The 19931-nt window shown below is 36.3% G+C and overlaps 2 protein-coding genes across 3 annotated transcripts in view; one reads left to right on the top strand and one right to left on the bottom strand.

Annotated features, from left to right (window-relative positions):
• Positions 1-112: 112 nt before the first annotated feature.
• CSPP1 (centrosome and spindle pole associated protein 1) overlaps positions 113-19931 on the top strand; it is a 252250-nt gene continuing 232431 nt past the window's right edge. Inside the window, exons 1-2 of the mRNA XM_078072319.1 lie at positions 113-291; positions 16665-16761. The gene's annotated coding sequence lies outside the window, so the exon portion shown is untranslated. The remainder of the gene's footprint in view (positions 292-16664; positions 16762-19931) is intronic.
• Positions 1133-19931, bottom strand: part of PPP1R42 (protein phosphatase 1 regulatory subunit 42) — a 50389-nt gene continuing 31590 nt past the window's right edge. The window contains exons 6-8 of one of the 2 annotated variants that reach the window (XM_036102419.2): positions 16984-17101; positions 12752-12868; positions 1133-1463 (exon numbers count right to left, since the gene is read on the bottom strand). In XM_036102419.2, the coding sequence (XP_035958312.1) occupies positions 1450-1463; positions 12752-12868; positions 16984-17101 (249 nt within the window). In that variant the 3' untranslated portion in view covers positions 1133-1449. The remainder of the gene's footprint in view (positions 1464-12751; positions 12869-16983; positions 17102-19931) is intronic. The other variant, XM_036102420.2, reaches the window with a different exon arrangement.

Here is a 19931-nt window from a genome sequence, read left to right as displayed (position 1 = left end):
CGGGGCCATAGGGGGCGGGGCGTCGCCATGGCCCCGCCCCCCGCCCCGTCCGGGTTCGCCCCGAGGCGTGACTACAGGCGCAGCACGTCGAGCGTCGGCTGTGTTGAAGGCCCGCTGGGCGGCCTCGCGAGTTCCCTCGCGTTTCCGTCACGGGTCCGGCCTGAGCGCGAGCGCCTCCCAGGCAGGCGCCGGGCTGAGGCGGGAACCCTGCGTTCTGCCGAGCGTGACTTTTTTCTGAGGAAATGTGGAGTGTGTCGCTGCGATGCGCTAACCTATTATTCTACCACCAAGGTAAATGTTTCATGCTGCCCTAATTGAAGCAGTAGTCCCTCCACCTCGGTACTCCGTGACCAGTTTATAGCCGCTCGGAGATAGTGCGCCTACGGGGATATTTGGAAGTTCCCAAACCGGAGTAAACGGCCCTGGGATCGCGGTCGCTTCTTCCCCGGGGGCGCGGACCGTTGCGGGTCGCCTCCGTCGCACACGCGGGGCCCCGCTTTCTTTCGTTTTTTGGCCCTAAAATTCGTCCTGGCTCCGCCCCCCCGCAGGGAACTCGCCTGAGATGTCTTGCACTTGGGGGCCCATGGGAAACGTGGCCTGCAAGCTGTCCGGTGAGGGGCTCTCTCCGAGGCTCTTTGAGAGCTGATGCTGGCTCGGCGCCGCTTGGCCTATTCAGATACCGACTGGGAAGCGCTGGGCCCGGGACGCCCCCAACCCTGTGGCTCCCGCGGGTCCTGGGCCCAGGGCCTTCAGAGGTGAAGTCTCAGTGGACGCACGATAGTTTCTAGAACGCAGTTAGTATGTCCTTGAAATAATGCCCTCAGTTCGAAGAGCAGGACATTTAAAAATCTTTGGAGTCAAGACAATATCAAATTTAAAATATCTTTGATGAAATTGCTCTTATATATGAGACGTAATTTCTGTACAGTAGATTTTTAATTGGAACTATTAAGTAGTACATAGTAATGGTGACAACTTGCATTTTAATATATCATTCTACACTTCAGGTATATAAGTGAATCAGAATAATAATAATCTTCAGTTCCCGTTCAATAACTGTAATTAGATTTACACTTTAAAAAAGATGGACCAAAATACCATTGGCTCAAAAAGGATTACTTTCTTTTGATGAATGAGGAAGCACATCTTTATTTTCTCAGTAAATTGTATGTAATGAGGCAAAAGCAATTGAAAAGCAATGTTTCAGATGCCATAAAGAAGCAAATCAAACCACTTAAAGGTTTTTCTTTTATAGTGAGATACCCTAGAGCTACAAACTACAAAAGATGGTATTGCCTGGTAGTATAAAGGTAAAAAAAACATACGTTTCAGATCACTTAAGGCTGAATTTATTCATCTTTTTTTTTTACAAACAAATTTTCTTTTACTTTTGTTCGGAGAAGGTGAAATTCAAGTATATCACTTTTGTCAGCAAGCTTTCAGATTCCTTCAAAGAGGGATACCTGTATTAATAGAGAAAAAACACAGGAATATTTCAAAAATGAAAGTTACCCAAAATGGGAACAAACATACAGACTCTAGGATACAGCAATAGTAGAGGTTAATGATTAGTCACCAAACTGTGTGAATCTTTTAAAGGAAGCAGAAAGATTCCTTCCCCCACCCCCCACCCCCAGAGTAGAGAAGAATGTGGAAAATCTATGTGTTGGGAGAAGTGTGGAAATAAGAATTTTGGAGGGAAGGTTGGCTGGGCTAGGGTGAGGCAAATGCCTAGAGCTCCTTAACTTTTGCACCCTTGTCATCTCACATGCCTCACCCTAGCCTAGCCTGCTAAAGCCTCCTGTTAAGCGGAGGAGGTGGGGTGGAGGTGGGGGCACCAGGGAAGCTCTTCACTGATAACAGAGGCTGGAAAGTGGACATCTATATTGCCCGGTAGTCAGGTTCAAACGAAAAGATTGGTGAAACAATACCAACCACTTCGGGCCACCTCGTCTTACCTGCTGCCACTCTGAGCAGCCTCTCCGAATCCTTTCATGATTCTAGAGTAGTCCTATTCCCGCAAGAAGCCATTATTTGCCATTAAGTTAAAAATAGAAGCTTGGCTTTTAGAGTCAGTGACCCGAATTCAAGTTCCAGCTCTGCCTCATGGCCGTTGTGTGACTTTGGGCCCCTCTCTGACTGGGCCTCTCCAATGCTCATTTTCCCCGGCTATAAAATGTGTCTGATCATATTCTTATCTCAGAGGGTTCTGCTGTTCTTAAAAATTAAGGTAGTGAATATTCAGGTATCAAAGTAGACATTTTAAAATGGGGTAAATAACATAATTCTTAAAAATTAGATCTTACATAACTCTTGTTCACAGAGTAAGCCATTGACAGAATTGAGACTAGAAGTCACAAAACCTAGCTTAGATTGTTCTTAAAAACCCTTTGTTGCTTACCACTATTGCTTTTTTTTAAAGGAGGGTGTCCTAATTTCAGAAGGGTTCCTTGACAACGAACTGCAAATCAAAGTCTTAATATTATACCTCCATTACTGATACGTAGAAGTTTATTTTGCATATAAAATGAATTAGACTGAGGTTAGGTTTAACACAGCGTAATTAAAGGCATTTAGAGCTTTGCAGATGAGTTTATATAAGATCATCCCAGAGTTTTGTAACTAAAAATATTACCTAAGTTTTAAAAACTCTTGAGGCACATAGAAGATTTGTTGTTACAACTGTTCAAACATAACCTTAGCAGTGGTGAAAGCAAGTTATTTTTACTGTTTTTAAAGTTCACTTTTTAACTCAAAGAAACCTAATACTTCCATATTCTAACTAAAGATAGTAGGTATTATAATGTACAGTGAACATTTCCCAGTGAATTATGGGTCCCAGAGATTCACATTCCTTAAAAGTATCTGAAACTAAGGCATTCTAACCCAGCTACACAGTTATTTTTATAGTAACAAAAGAGATGGATTGACTCTATGGACAGGGCTTAGGCTTGAAAGATAAATAATCAAGTAACAATTTGCTTTCTTCAGTGTACAGTGCTCTACAGTATTCTCAGTGGATGTTATTTACAATATGTAAATGCATTTAATGTCTATTTTAAAATTACTAAGTCTCAAGCACCTCCTAGCATGTTTGAAAAGAGAGGAAACATCTGTCAGAAGTATTTACTGTGACAAACACAGAAAGAAGCAATCGTGTACACTTTTTAATAACATAAATTATTTTTAATTGAACAGTGAAGGCATTTGTTTAGAATCAGCCATTAAATAAAAAATAGCTTTGAACTAATCTTTAATTAAAGTGTACATCGATAGTATCAAGTTCAGTTTGAGGGTCAAAAACAACGTCAATGAGTCTGACTTTTTCCTCCCTGTAGGGAAAGCAGGCTTGTATAAATATACATGAGCACAGACTGCACACATTTATAAAGGAGGTGAAAAACATTCCCCTGTCATTGGACAGATGTTGCTTCACTGTGTTCACATAGGATACAGGCACAGCTCCTAATGTGTAGAACCTTAAAGGAATATGGGGCACATACTTTTATCATTTTGGAAGAAGACTCTAAGCTCTTTTATACCTCTGAGCAATAATGTAGACTATAGGAGACACGTCTGTTGATGCTAGCTCATTCTCCCCTTAAAGTAATTAAGGGAAGGAGTTGCTTTAATCAACTTTTTAAATTTTTAGAATTTATTCTTTGTGGGTTTTTTTTTTTAAGATTTATTTATTTGAGAGAGTGACAGAGCACTTGTGCGGGGGGAGGGGGAGTGGGCAGAGGGAAAGGGAGAGAGTCTTAAGACTCTGTGCTCAGTGCAGTGCCCGACAAGGGCCTGGATCTCACAATCCTGAGATCATGACCCTGAGACCATGACCTGAGCCGAAATCAAGGGTCAGAAGCTTAACCAACTGCACTACCCAGGCACCCTGAGGGTTGGGTATTTTTTTTTAACACTTTAATGACCTTCTACTTTATTCTCATTATCTCCTAGCTTTATGCTAAATTAGTAAAATGTTAGTGATAAGCACACCCTAAAAATCTATATCAAGAGCTTAATGAAATTCCATATTGGTCACCTTTTATTAAAGAGAGGTAGAACTGATATTCCCATTTGGTAAGAAATCTTTTATGATACCAAAATGATATTTTGGCATGCCTTCAGTAAAAATGTTACCTGAAGAAATAATTTTTTTAAATATTTATGTAATATTTTTCACATTATAAAACTGAAGACTTGGGATTGAACATAATTGACTTCACGGACAGTGGTAAAAGCAGGACATTCTTATCTCCTTCTCACAGGAACCTCTCTATTCTGCTGGCTTCTTCTTTTTTTTTTTTTTTTTAAAGATTTTATTTATTTGACAGAGAGAGAGGGAACACAAGCAGGGGGAGTGGGAGAGGAAGAAGCAGGCTTCCCGCGGAGCAGGGAGCCTGATGTGGGGCTCGATCCCAGGACCCTGGGATCATGACCTGAGCCAAAGGCAGACACTTAACGACTGAGCCACCCAGGCGCCCCTATTCTGCTGGCTTCTTTTAGAGCATCCTGTCTTTGCAGTACATAGTAGTTAGAGACTCACTTAGCCTGTATTTAGTGTTCCTAGTTAGGGAAATGAGGATAGAATGATTTATTTGCTGTTTTATCAGTGCAGTCCTAGTGATTAGAGCTTTGCTTGGGGCTATAGAATATGCAGTATGTGCCACAGTTCACAACTGATCTAACAGTGTGTGTGTGGTGATGTATAGAATTTACCAACACTGTTTTCTGAGTCTATGTTCATTTTTTATTGTTTTCCTTTCCACCTTGATGACATATTAGCAAGACCTTTCAAGATGCTTGGCAAAGAAATGAAACTAAAGAACACTGTTGTGGAATTGACACTAATTATGTAAATCTTTTAAGAAACTACCAGGGTGATCTATGGATAGAGTGGTTCAGGTTTTGATGGTAATGGCAACAGATGTAAGCAGTTAAGCAAACTCTCACGCAGCTTCTGTGTTTTTTGTTTGTTTTTGGTGAGTGGAGATGAGCTCAGACTCCATATCCTTTTTCCTCTCCCTGAATAAAGCATTTTCCAGGCTCACAGGACCCTTTCTCCCTTATGCCTCCATCGCAACAAGCCTAAGCCACTCTTCAGGGAATGGGGGTAGGACAGTGCAGCAGTGGTGTTCATAGGTCTTCTTTAGGTTGGCTCCATTAAAGAATGCTAAGTCACCATCCCTTGATTGGACTCTGCAAAGAGGGTCTCACGACAAACTTATCTGGCCTTCAGCAAGCAGTTCTGGGAAAAAGGAAATCTATTCTAGAGTATGTACACTGGCTCTGATTACTTTCTCAATGAAATATGCTGTTGCCCCCTTCATTATATTGTAATAACTACTATGATATGAATGGAAAGATCAATAGAGCAATTATATTGAGTATAAATGAGAAAAGCTTGAATGAATAATTTATAGGTTGTATTAGGATCTGGTTTATAATTCTCATAGCATTTATCACACTCCACAATAATTGTATCACATTTGACTCTCCAACCAGCTTGTTGTAAGACCTTTGAGATCAGGAGTATCTCATTTGAGTTTTTATATCCAGTATTGCCCAGCATATGGCAGGTACCTATTAGTTTTATGAATAAATGAACTTATTTTCTGGTATGATTTATCTTTACATTGAAGCAATATCATTTTTTAAAACTAAAAAAGCAGTTTTCTCCTTATCAGGAAACTTAGAGCTGATTCATATGGAGCTACATTATGCATATACTCAAGGTTTAGAATAGTGACTCTTCAACTAATTTATTAGATCCTAAACCCCTTTGAGAATCTAATGAAACTTCTCCTTCAGGGACACCAGATTAAGAACCATTGGTCTGGAGAAGTGGTGAAAGTAGCCTACCTCTGTAATGCTCTGGGTTGCCCCTCCTATCTGCTACTAGATACCCTTGGCATAGTCATCTATTCATTAGTGGACCACCTATCATCAACTAGGCCTCAGGCTCCTTTGATATGACCCCTACTCATTTAGACATCTTTACCTGCTGCTTCTGGGACTGTCCTGAGTCACTTGCCCTACCTCAGTGAGTATATCTAGTCTGTGACTCCCATCTCTTCTTGAACTAGTCATTCCATCACAGTGTGATTATTTGGGCAGACCAACAATGAACTTTTTTTGGGCAGGGTGGGGGTGCTTTGTCAAGAATTGAGACCCAAGAACAAGGAGACAGTTGGAGGGCCTCTCTTCCTCTGTGTTGTTGACAGGGTGTCCCATCTTCCCGAAAAAGATAAATCACAAATATTTGAAAGAACCTACCCCATATCTTCAATAATTTTAGGATTATATTCTTGGGAGCTTTCTGTGGATGCATTTCCATTTGGAAGGTATCTCTGTATATCAGAGAAAAAGACTAATTTTGGCTTACCCACCTGTGGGTAATAAACAGGAACTATGTGATGCATTGTTTCAAATTTACTTGTAGTATACAAAGATAAAAGGTTCTGCTTTGAGGGCGCCTGGGTGGCTCAGTTGGTTAAGCGACTGCCTTCGGCTCGGGTCATGATCCTGGAGTCCCTGGATCGAGTCCCGCATCGGGCTCCCTGCTCGGTGGGGAGTCTGCTTCTCCCTTTGACCCTAACCCCTCTCATGTGCTCTCTCTCATTCTCTCTCTCTCAAATAAATAAATAAAATCTTTAAAAAATATATTTAAAAAAAAAGGTTCTGCTTTGAAACTAATAACTAAATTGTAAACATAGACTATGACAGCATTAGACAATCCAAAATTATAATTTATGAAATGGAATTAAAGTTAAATAGATCCAAAATAAGACCAATTAAAAACTTAATATCCCAGATAAAATATCACAGACTTGCATTCTGCTGTTCTGAGTTTAGTTTTTCAGAGTGTTTAACCTTTAGGGAGTAGATTAGTTATGTATAGTTTTTGGAGTGTGTTCATACCTTTATTTTGAAACTTAACATTCCACATCATTTCCCTATTGACAGATCCTCCTCCCTTTCCAGCAGTTATTTCCCTTTAAGTGGGGACTGTTTTATTCACCTCTAATTCCAGTGTCTAGCATAGTCTTGTGTACATCCAAGGTGCCCAATAAATATTTATTAAATGAATAAGTCAATGTTTCCATGGAAGCACTACAGAAGTATATGCTAAAAGATATGAATATATTTTGGATTTTGTTTAAGTATTTGATTTTGTTTCCAAATTTGAGTTATATAGTTATGTGGCTATATTTAGGACAAGATTTTTTATCATAAGATCCTTGAAGTCTGAAGTCATAATCCGCATAAATCTTGTCATAATCCCCAATATACAGCTCCAAATTTATAAGGCTATAAAAAAATATGTAAAAGGTCAGGAAGTACAGAAATTACTATCTTCCTAAGAATTCCTGTTCACTTATAATGTATTTGGTTGTACAAGCGTATCTTTAAATGGTTCATCTTGGCTCTTCTAAAGACCTGAAGGTATATTGTAGATTTTAAAAATACATAACATATCTCCTAGACTTTAATTCATGCTTTCCATTTCTTTTGAGCAGTAATAACAGAGCCTTAGTATAAAGACCATAGTGTTAATTTGTTGGCCACATACCTAAGGATAGAGTTATCATGTGCTACATACATGTATCCACAGATGTCACTGATGTTAAGCCTGAAAGGCTCAGAACTGTGTCATTGTGTTTGGATGGGGATGGCAAATGTGTAGGAGGAGACAGAGAAGGATCTCTACAAGTGGCCAAGGGAGAATAACTAAGTACTCCTGAGGAAAACTCAGATAATTTTCTCTTGCAGCTAATCAGCTTTCAATTTCAATTGTATTTTAATTGACCTTAGAGATTATTTTTCAATATAGTAAATCATATAATCTATTAGAATACTTAAAATTTTTTTTATATTATCCCATTTTCTCTGTAGTTCCTTTTTATTTATAAAAATTATTTGTTTACAGTATCATGTTTACACATCTGCAGATTTCCCTAAATTCCCACCAATCTGAAGTGAATTTCTAAGTAGAGGAGACATCATTGTCCTTATATCCAAGCGCAATTCAGCCAGTCATTGCGAGAGTGGTCACTAAAAGCCAAAGCTGTTTGATGAAGTTAAATAATTTTGATTAATCACTGCTGTCTTTGTGACGTTAGACAAGTTATTTCATCCTTCTAAAACTCAGCTTTCTCATCTACAAAATGGATATAATAATAATCTTTGCCATAGGTTATAATGATTAAATGCAATGATGTTTATAGATCTCTGAAATGTTTAGTACAGTAAAAATTACCTCTCTTTTCTTCCCTTACCCCTCTTTGCCTCCTCCACTAGAGTGCTTTCCATTTTAAATTATTAATGGTTATTATAATAGCAACTATAGCAAGGTATGAACTGATACTTCTGTACTATGTAACATTCTATATGGCTTTTAAAAAATTTGTGCTAAAAACATTAAAAATTTTTTAATTAAAATTATAACTTTTTAATTTTAATTCCAAATAGTTAGTATATGGTGTTAGATTAATTTTAGGTGTACAATGTAATGATTCAACAATTGTATACATTACTCAGTGCTCATCATGATAAGTACATTCTTTAATTCCCTTCACTTATTTCACCCATCTCTCCACCCATCTCTCCTCTGGTAACCATCAGTTTTTTCTCTGTAGTTAAGAGTCTGTTTTTTGGTTTGTCTCTTTTTTGACCCCCTTGCTCATTTGTTTTGTCTCTTAAATTCCACATATGAGTGAAATGATACAGTATTTGTCTTTCTCTGACTGACTTATTTTGCTTAGCATTATACTCTCTAGCTCCTTCCATGTTGTTGCAAATGGCAAAGTTTCATTCTTTTTTGTGGCTGAATAATATTCCATTGTATATATACACCACATCTTCTTTATCCTTTCATCTATCAATGGACACTTGGGCTGCTTCAATAATTTGGCTATTGTAGATAATGCTGCAATAAACATTAGGGTGCATGTATCCCTTTGAATTAGTTTTTGCGTATTTGGGGGGTAAATACCCAGTAGTGTGATTACTGGATCATAGGGTAGTTCTTTTTTTAACTTTTTAAGGAACTTCCATATGGTATTCCACAGTGGCTGCCTCAGTTTGGATTCCTACCAATAGTGCATTTTTTCTCTACATCTCTGCCAATACTTGTTTTTTCTTGCATTTTATTTTAGCCATTCTGATAGGTGTGAGGTGATATCTTATTGTAGGTCTGATTTGCATTTCCCTGATGATGAGTGGTGTTGAGCATCTTTCATGTGTCTGTTGGCCATTTGTATATCTTCTTTGATGAAATGTCTGTTCATGTCTTCTGCCCACTTTTTAATTGGATTATTTGTGGGTTTTTTTGGTCTTGACTTGTATAAGTTCTTTATATTTTTGGATACTAATCCTTTCTTGGATATGTTATTTGCAAATATCTTCTCCAATTCAGTAGATTGTCTTTTAGTTTAATTGTTTCCTTTGCTGTGCAGAAGCTTTTTTTGTTAATGTATGTGATAAGAACACTTAACATGAGATCTACTTACAAATTTTTACGTGTACAATACATTATTTTTGGCTATAGGTATAACTTTGTACAGTATATCTCTAGAGTTTATTCATCTTGCTTAACTGAAACTTTATGCCCATTGATTAGTAACTCCCCATTTACTCCTTCCCCCAGCCTCTAGCAACCACCATTCTACTCTTTGATTCTATGAATGTGACTATTTTACATAGCTCGTATAAGTGGAATCATGCAGTATTTGTCTTTCTGTGACTGGCTTATTGTATTTAGCATAATGTCCTCAAGGTTCATTCATGTTGTCACATGTTGCAGAATTTCATTCTCTTTTAAGGCTGAATAGTATTTTATTGTATATGTATCTACCATGTTTTCTTTATCCATTCATCTGTCAGTGGACATTTAAGTTGTTTCTACATCTTGGCTATTGTGACTAGTGCTGTATTAACACAGGAATGCTAATATCTCTTCAAAATCTTAATTTCAGTTCTTTTGAATGAATACACAGAACTGGGATTGCTGGATCATATAGTAGTTCTATTCTTAAAATTTGATGCACTGCCATACTGTTTTTCATAGTGGTTGCACCATTTTGTATCCCCACCAGTAGTGTACAAGTTTCAGATTTCTCTACATCCTCACCAACTCTTGTTGTCTTTTGGTTTTTTGATTAACAGCCATCTGACAGGTGTGTGGTGATTCCTCATTGTGGTTTTGATTTGCATTTCCCTGTTGATTAATGATATTGAGCATTTTTAAAATATACCTGTTGGCCATTTGTAGGTCTTTGGAGATATGCCTTTTCAAGTCCCTAGCCCATTTTAAAATCTGGTTATTAGTTTTTTTTTTCTGTTGAGTTGTAGGAGTTCTATATATGTTTTGGAGCCTAACACCATATCAGATGTATAGTTTGCAAATATTTTCTTCCATTCTGTAGATTGTCTTTTTACTCTGTTGATTATTTCCTTTGCTGTGTATGAGCTTTTTAGTTTGATGTAGTTTACTTGTTTGTTTTTCTTTTTGTTGCCTGTGCTTTTTGGTGTCATATCCATGAAATCATTGCCAAGACCAATGTCATGAAGATTTCTCCAGTGTTTTCTTCTAGAGTTTTACAGTTTCAGGTCTTACGTTTGAGTCTTTAATCCATTTTGAGTGGAATTTTTTGTATGGTGTATGATAAGGGTTCTTTTGCATGTGGATATCCAGTTCTCCCAACATTTGACTGTCCTTTCCCCACTGTGTATTCTTGGCACCCTTGTTAAAAATCAGTTGACCATTTATGCATGGATTTATTTTTGAGCTTTCTATCTATTCTGTTTATCTGTATATCTGTCTTACCTCAGGACTACACTGTTTTGATTGCTGTATTTTGTAATATATTTTGAAATCAGGAAGTGTGATGCCTCTAACCTTCTCAAGGCTGATTTGGCTATTTCTGGTCTTTTGTGGTTCCATATGAATTTTAGAATTGTTTTTCAATTCTGTGAAAATGCCATTAGGATTTTGATAGAGACTGTACTGAATTTATTAATTGCTTTGGGTATTATGGACATTTTAACAATACTAAATTTTCTAGTTCATGAACATAAGATGTCTTTCCATTTTTTTGTTAATTTCTTTCTTTAGTGTTTTGTAGTTTTCAGTATACAATTCTTTTTTTTTTCTTACCTTACTAGTTAAATTTATTTGTAGGTATATTTATTCTTTTTTGTGCTATTGTAAATGGGATTCTTTTCTTAATTCACTTTTCAGATGGTTTGTTGTTACTGTATCTATAATGGCTTTAAAGATTGCTTTTGGTAATTGTTAGTGGTCACACTAGATTATGAAGAAATTAAGGATTTTATTGAGAAAATCAAATGACAGTGTAATTTTTAAATTATAAACTTTAAGGCACATTTTAATTGTTGTTTTGTAGAATTTCATTGGAGAACTTAAAAATAAATTAACTTACTTGTTTCTGAAGGAGGAAGGATTTTTAAAATCTATTAAGATGAAGGAAACTACATTATATTTAGAATAGGTTCAGTTTTTGGGTGAGGGCTGGTGTTGAATTCTATGAATACTTCAGTATTAATAAGGTACTTTGGTGTCCTTGCTATAATTCTGAAAATATGTGAAATACTGCAATCCTTACCCTCGGTCTGGTTCTGCTCTTCAAAGCCTGCCAGGAATAAACAGAGGAGAAGAAATGCTGCCTGTCCATTTTATAGATTTCAGATCTTGAAAAATTCACATTGCCAACACAGCATCATCACTCATGGGTATACTGTCAGTTCAGAAAGTCCCATTCTTTGAAACGATTTCCCACAGTTCATATTCAATGGACATGATATGGCAAAACATCAGAGCTCCATGCCTTTTTACCTTTGCTTCTCATCACCTCATCCTCCTTATTCTAGAGTGGCAGAACTCCTAGGATACGGTATCCATGCATGAAGCCTCACTACACTATTGTAGTTTCCCTTTCCTTATTCCCTTAGTCTAACCCCTTTCTACAATCCCATCCTGTTAGCTGTGAAATAGGAGGACCATTAGCATTCAAACACTGTCATGGAACAGAGGAAGAGGTTCATTCCAATGTTGTGGACTATAGAATTTGTGATGAATGAATTCTAGGATGCTAGCAAATATGGTAAAGATTATTGTTACATGTTACACTTGGCTACATTTAGTTGTATAAGTTAAGCAAGGGAAGTTGACCTGTCCTTTGTATTGTAACCTTAAGCATATCATAAACAAAATATTCAACTGTTGGGGTATGTATGTAAGAAAAGGGACAGGCTACAGAGTATAGGCCACAGATGTGGTTGTCATACATTTTTATTTTGTATCCTGATGGAAAATGTGATTTTTGCACTGCTGCTAAACACATACACTAGTGACTTAGGTTTCACAATTTACATAGCTGATTGTTGTTTCACCATTTGCATAATTAATATCATGCACTTTTGTCAGCTATTAAAATTATGCATTTTCCTCCACCCTCATGACTCTGTTTTCATAGCTGACACAGTCAAACTCAATATGAACCAAACACAGCTTTTGTTGACAGTAGCTACCACTTTCATATGTAAACATTACAGGTAAAATTTCCTAGAAATTGTAAATAAGTTAAAAAAAAAACCCAAATCTTAAACAAAAAATTCTAAATAACAGCCTCTTACTTCTTGGCATTTTTTGTTGTTGTTGAGTAGAATATTCTCTCTTTTAGTAGAAGTGGTTAACTAATGAATGACAGCCTGCTTACTTAGTTTGAGTTACCTGCATCCTCGGTTTTAGTATTCCTTTTCTTGCTGATTTTCTTGGCATCTTTGGATGCTTTCCAATTTATTAGGAATTGTCTTTCCATATTTTTAATTTCTTTTCCATCGAGAAATTCTATAGAAAAATATATATGTTAAAAAATACTATATATAAATATATAGATAATATATATATTTTTGGTTTAAGGCACATGAACTTAAATTACACCAGAGGCTGAAATAAATATCTTTTAAAAATACCTTATTTATACAACTTCTTTGTTTTTGTTGAGCTTTTACTTATTTTTACTTATTTTTTTTCTGATTTCAAAAGGAATATGTGCTTATTATAAACAACTGAAACATGGTGAAAAAAACATAAAAAGACTCTGTAATTACTATCCATAACTCTCCTTACCATCACTGACAAAGATAGTCACTGTAAACAATTTGATGTATGGTTTCCCTTCTAGGGCCACATGTAAATTGTTATTTTTAAAAACAAAAATGTCATATTCAACAAAATTTAGATATTATCTATTAATTTCCATATTATGGTTATTATTCTTAAGAAAAAGCAAAATATATTTTATGTTAAAGTGAATAAGAAATTTTGTACATTTAGCGTGGTATTTTAAAAGCACATACATTAATAATGCTTATTATATCCTAGGCTTAACCAGCTGAGCCACCCAGGTGCCACTATTGTCTCCTAGGACATAGGATATGATAGGGACAACCCACAAAGCTGGCCTCTTGGTTCTATGAAGATTTCAGCTATGTTTACATTTTGTTCCTCTAAAAAAGTTTTGAAAATTGAGCATCTTAAATTACACAAAATAATTTTTGTATACTGTAAGATATTTGGAAAATACAAAAAGTGGGAAAAGAAAAAAATTAATATTGCCTGTATTCTACAACCAAAAATAATCACTAAAACCCACTAACAGTATATTTTTAACATTTTTTTGTGTTCTATCTACGTATGTGTGTATATTATATAAAGTTGGAATTCTCTATTTATATAGTATTACATCCTAATTTTTATTATTGTATTGTGATCATTTTACCATGTCTTTCTTTAAACACAATTTTTAATGGTTGATAGTATTCCATTGTATATGTATATATACTACATATACTATAAAATATCAAACTATTCCTTTATAGGACATTTTGTTTTATATGTAATTACATGTGGCCTTCATTTGACAAAAAGACTATCTCTTTCTAACAAAATTTGCTATATAGTAGTTTTGTAAGGTAATTACACATTTTTCTTTCATTATCCATGTAATGTCTTCCACTGGAACCCAGAATGAGAAAAGGATGTAGTAAAAATGTTTAAATCATGTTCTTACAGGGAAAGTGACAGTATCCTGATACTGATTGTACTACTGAAAGTATTAACATTGCCATTTAAATATGATCCATAATATTGTTAGATCCTAAGTACAAAATAAAGTGATGAAACTGGAAATATAAACTTAGAACCATAAACTCTAGAAGTATAATTGTTTCCATATATTGTCCCATGTACTTATTTTAACTGAAATTAGTACTCTCCAAATTATAATGTAAGAAATTGGCTAAATGTTTTATTATCAAGCATCTTTGTACTTACAACTTTATATTAAAGGTCATTCTTTTATGCTTAGTTTTCCCAATCACTTGGTTTTATTGATATCTTTCCAGATTGTTTTTATTAGTAATTATATAATTTATTAGTGTATTTTTGGGTGTTATATGTGTAAATCAATACATATTTTTAAAACATCTGTTATAAAGATAAGGAATGAAAATCCAAATCTTTTACCATGATCCCTTTTTCCCCATGTTTATGTTGCAGACAGAGCTGAGAAATGACTAGGAGACGGTGCCTTAGTAAGCCTGATTTCTTCTTTTAGGAAATGATCAGTTAGAGGTGGTTCAGGAGGGGAAGCCAGGTAATGGACATAAGATCAAAGACCCATGAGTTTTTTTTAATGAGTTGTTCTCAACACAAAATTTATTTCCACTCAGGCTAAGTAAACCAAATGTGTGGCTTGTCATTCTGTTTGGTGAGGACTGGGTTACTTACAAAACATGTCTCTCCACAGTCCTTACTGGGACACATCAAACCAGGTCCTCAATTCACTTTTTGTTTTTGGCTTTGCATTTAGGAAAAAAAGGACATGAAAATAAGACAAGCTAGGGGTGCCTGGGTGGCTCAATAAGTTGCATGCATCTGCCTTCTGCTCAGGTCATGATCCCAGGGTCCTAGGATCGAGCCCCATGTCAGGCTCCCTGCTCACCAGGGAGCCTGCTTCTCCCTCTCCCTCTGCTGTTCTCTCTCTCTCTCTAGTGCTCTCTCTCTCTCAAATTAAAAAAAAAAAATGTTAAAAAAAAATAAGACAAGCTAGAACCAAAGAGGAAAGACTGAAAGGACATATACTAAAGTGTTAACAGCAGATTTATGGTGGGATTATGAATGACATTAATATTCTTTTCTGTATTTTCTGCATTTTTATGAGAAATGTGTATTAATTTAGGGGTGACTGGCTGGCTCAGTTCGTAGAGCATGTGACTCTTGATCTCTCAGGGTTGTAAGTTCAAGCCCCACATTGGGTATGGAGCCTACTTAAAATTAAAAAAAAAAGGGAAATGTGTGTTAGTTTTATAATCACAAAATATGTTTTTTTTTTTTCTCTCTTTTTATTTATTTATTTATTTATTTATGTATTTGAGAGAGAGAGAGAGAGAGAGAGAGAGAAACAGCATGAGAGGGGATAGGGTCAGAGGGAGAAGCAGGCTCCCTGCCGAGCTGGGAGCCCGATGTGGGACTCGATCCCAGGACTCTGGGATCATGACCTGAGCCGAAGGCAGTCGCTTAACCAACTGAGCCACCCAGGCGCCCACAAAATATGTTTAGAAAAGATTTATTTTAAAAAAATTTTGACTAAATCCTGTTTATTTGGAAATCAGTACCTTATCTCCACATTCTTTACTGCATCACCCACAGTACTATATAATGAGAAGTGTTCCCAGAAATGGTTCCATGAACATAGTAAGATTCTTTTCTTTTTTTTTTTAAGATTTTATTTATTTATTTGACAGAGAGAGAGACAGCGAGAGAGGGCACACAAGCAGGGGGAGTGGGAGAGGGAGAAGCAGGCTTCCCGCCAAGCAGGGAGTCCAATGCGGGGCTCGATCCCAGGACCCTGGGATCATGACCTGAGCTGAAGGCAGACGCTTAATGACTGAGCCACCCAGGCGCCCCAACATAGTAAGATTCTTAAGCATCTAACATTAGTTGTATTTACTCTGCTTCCTAAGGAAAGTGGATTAATACAATTGTGTGTGGTAGGCAGGAAGGGAAGGAGATGGAGAGTTGAGGGAATGTGCATTGCAGATTCATCTGCACAACTTACAAAAAATACACATGACTGTTTTCCTGGTGTATTTTCTGTTTCCTTCCCCTGGCTGGTGGGGTCAGTGGTGGTGGGCAGGGTGTGACCCTTGCATATGTATTTTGAAAAATCTTGGGTTTTTGTGATATACCCTTTGTCAACCCCTCCCTCCCCCAAGAGAACCACTGCACTAGCATCATGATTAATCAAGGTTTACTACAGCTATGAGTTTTGAAATGGTTTTGCCATGCATTAGTTTTTATACCCAAGTATAGCATGTCACAGAAGTTCATATATAGGAAACTCTTTCATGAATCTCCTTTGTGAGAAGGCAGTGCTTGTCTCTTTAATGTTGTATGACTTGGTCCCTAGTGAAGAGCTGTGGTCCATTACCCCCAGTATAGTGCATAATCAGGCTGTTTTTATTTCTAAGGATCTCATAAAGGGACTCCCTACCTTGCTCCCCTTTCAAATGAAAGGAACCCTGTACGTTCTTAGGGCAACTGTCAAGCAATGAATACTTTGATTAATTTTTATCTACAGATCCAAGAACTAAACAGTCTCTTGGGATCTTCAGAGGATTTGTGCCAATGAGAATTTGACAAAAGGTCAGCAAGTTCTACACATTTTTAAAGAAAGGGTATGTGGTGCCTTAATTATTTCTGAACAGCAGATATTTTTCATGTTTTATTTCTCAATTTTAACTTTTGCTTTTACTTAAAATATTGAATTTAAAGTTGACTATTTTCATAGAATTCAGACATCATATTTATATTTTTCAAGGTTTGATGTTAAATTAACTAAAAAGTTAACCAGTTCTCTTTCTCTAAGAAAATTATATTAATACAATATAAATGTATACCCAGTGATTTGGACACCAGTATCAGTCTGTCTCTGTATTTAGGTTTGAGACAAACAGGATTTCCATTTAGATCCATTTTCCACAGCTTCATCAACTTGTCCAGTAGAAATTCCAAATCCTATAATTAGAGAAGAAAAAGCAAGACACAAGTATTTCATAATCATCAATATTTCTTTCATATCAGTTAACTGTTTTTAAAGGTAATTACTGCTTTCTAGCTCTTATTACTGCTTTTCTAGGTACTTAGAAGGTGTATCATAAATCTTTTTTGAATAAAATGGTCTACTATACTACTAATCGATCTTGTACACATCTAGGTGAATAACTTTTCTTTAGAATAAGGTGGTAAGAATTACAAAGTTAATGAAAATTCTGAAGAATAGCAACAGGCAAACACCTATGATTCTTCCCTCTGTTCTCCTCAAGCCAAGACCAAAATTATAGGATATAAGGGAAAATTAAGAAATACAAAGTATAGATTAATTAATACGTGTTCTTAATTACAAAGCTAAAAGTAATTGGCAATGCATTGCTTCGTATTTTTATTCCTGGTATCATTTCCTCACCTTCAAAGCTTGATATCTTTCAGCCTTGTACATCTATTAACCTATTTGTACTTTCCATCTTATTCTTTCCTTGATCCATGTTTCTTGTTACTTAGATATTTCATTTTTCCATTTTTGGAAAACTTTCTTTTGATAAGACTGCATTTATTCTTTAGATTTTAGAAAATCATTTTTTTTTTTTTTTTTTGGTTTGTTTATTTTTGGTTTTTAGAGGGGGCAGGGGTAGAGGGAGAGAGAGAATCTTAAGCAGTCTCCACACCCAGCATGGAGCTCAGTGCCGGACTTGATCTCATAACCCTGAGGTCATGACCTGAGCCTAAGTCGAGTTGGAAGCTTAACCGACTGAGCCACCTAGACGTAGGCGCCCCAGAAAATCATTTTGTTTGTTTTTTTTTACTATGAGCAGGTGACAACAGTTCCATTCCACATATTAAAAATCCCCACAAGGAGCACCTAGCTGGCTCAGTTAGTGGAGCATGTGACTCTTGATCTCAGGGTAGTGAGCTCAAGCCCCACGTTGGATGTAGAACTTACGTGGAAAAAAAATCCCCACAAAAACTCTTTCATATCATGGAGGTAACAGATTTGGAACATCCAGCTATATGCCTCTATCTACATGAAGGAATGGTATTTTAGGGGAGTAATTACAAGGACAGCTGGGTGGGTGTCTAGGACCCACTGCAGAGCACCTGGTATTTCTCTTAATCTTGAGACCAATATCTTCTTGTGTAAAATGGTAAAAATATTTCCAGTTCTACCTACTTCATTATTCAACAAAATACTTACTGAATCATGCGCTGAGTTCTGTACTAGACTCTGAGGTATCCAAATAAATAATTTGTGAAAAAAATATACGAGTTTTTTTTTTTTTAAAATAGACAACCCCAACCTTCCTGGCACTGCAGCTTACTGTATGACCTTAGGCAAGTCTGTGTTCTCATTTATAAAGTGTGAATAGTTAGGATTAGTTGTTGTGGCACATAAAGTGCCTGGAACGAAGCAGAAATAATATGTTAATTCTCTGTCTTGTCTGCCCTACCACCCCTCAGCTAATAACTTTTCTCTTAATTTTGGTCAATAGAGAACAAAAATTGTAAGGAAGAATAAACTTCTGACTCACTGACTAGTAGTTGATTTCTTATAAGAAAGCTGTCTTCAAAAGTTGTAACTTCATCTTTCAATCTTGGGCCCTGGATTATTTCCTCTTCACAGCATTTGTTTAACAGCATTTGATACAGCCCCATGATTATTTTATGTGAGAGTTTCACTGTATTTCTCTTAGTCTAAAAACTTCTAAGGAAGGAACTGTGCATTGTATTTTTGTAGTGTTAAATATGATGCCCATCATCCAAAAGTTAAGTAATAACAATAATAAGAAAACTTAAAATTTATATAGATAAAAAGAATCCTGTAGAGTTTTGTTAATTGTTCCTCACTTGATAAATGACCCGTGACATACTCCCTCCAGTGTATGTTTATTTAAGACTAAACTAATCCTGTGCTGAAATATGATTACCCTTTGGATACGCTCTGGTAGTTCATTGCCTTCCTGTCTTTAATAAAATGCTTTCGCTTTGCTGCCCTTCAGTGTTACTGAAGGGAGCAGACACTTTTCTGGACAGTCTCTGTTTGATAAATGATCATGTCATGCTATCACTTAGAGGAGTGCTGCAAAATACTGAGGAACCGATTCTTTTTCCCATGCAGGGCTGGTGCCCGAGCTCCTGTGTAGGCGCCTGCAGTAACTGGCAGTGCTTGCTCTACAATTAATGATGGCCACTGATGAACCTGTATTTGACCAGCATGCTCCAATCTTTATCGGAAATGTCTGGTCCAACTGTCTTAACTAAATCTAAAGACAGCCATTTGTCATTCCCCTGACTGCTTGTCATCATCTGCCTGGGAAAATCTATAATTTTTGGCTTGTTTCTGACTAAACTGTGGAGTGAATACATTTATCTTTGGGTTACTCTGCTTGTGAGGATCAATATTGAGCAGAGGTTGAATAAATTAGAAACTGGAAAAACATGACAGGCCATGGTGGTTTGTTCATTTGTGTCTTATAAATCAAATATTTAGTTTATCTTAAGAGGCAGGCACATCAAATTTTTTATTTCCACCATTCATTCTGAAGATGCTTTACTTCATGATAAATGGTCATCAGAAAACCAATGAAGTAAATCACTAATACATCTGACTGTGAAATGAACTTTTCAGATTATTTTATTGATTTAGCAAACTTTGCAGACATAAAAATTATAGGTAAAGATTTTTTTAATATTACTATTCTTTCAAGTTTTTATACATTTTTGCAACCATGATGTTTATTTGACTTAATATGTCATCAAGGTATATAATGTTGGCCCTAGTGGAGTTCATGTC

This window comes from Halichoerus grypus, chromosome 5 (genome assembly GCF_964656455.1).
Source record: "Halichoerus grypus chromosome 5, mHalGry1.hap1.1, whole genome shotgun sequence".
NCBI classification, from domain to species: Eukaryota; Metazoa; Chordata; class Mammalia; order Carnivora; family Phocidae; genus Halichoerus; species Halichoerus grypus.
This window is presented reverse-complemented; position numbering and strand designations above follow the sequence as displayed.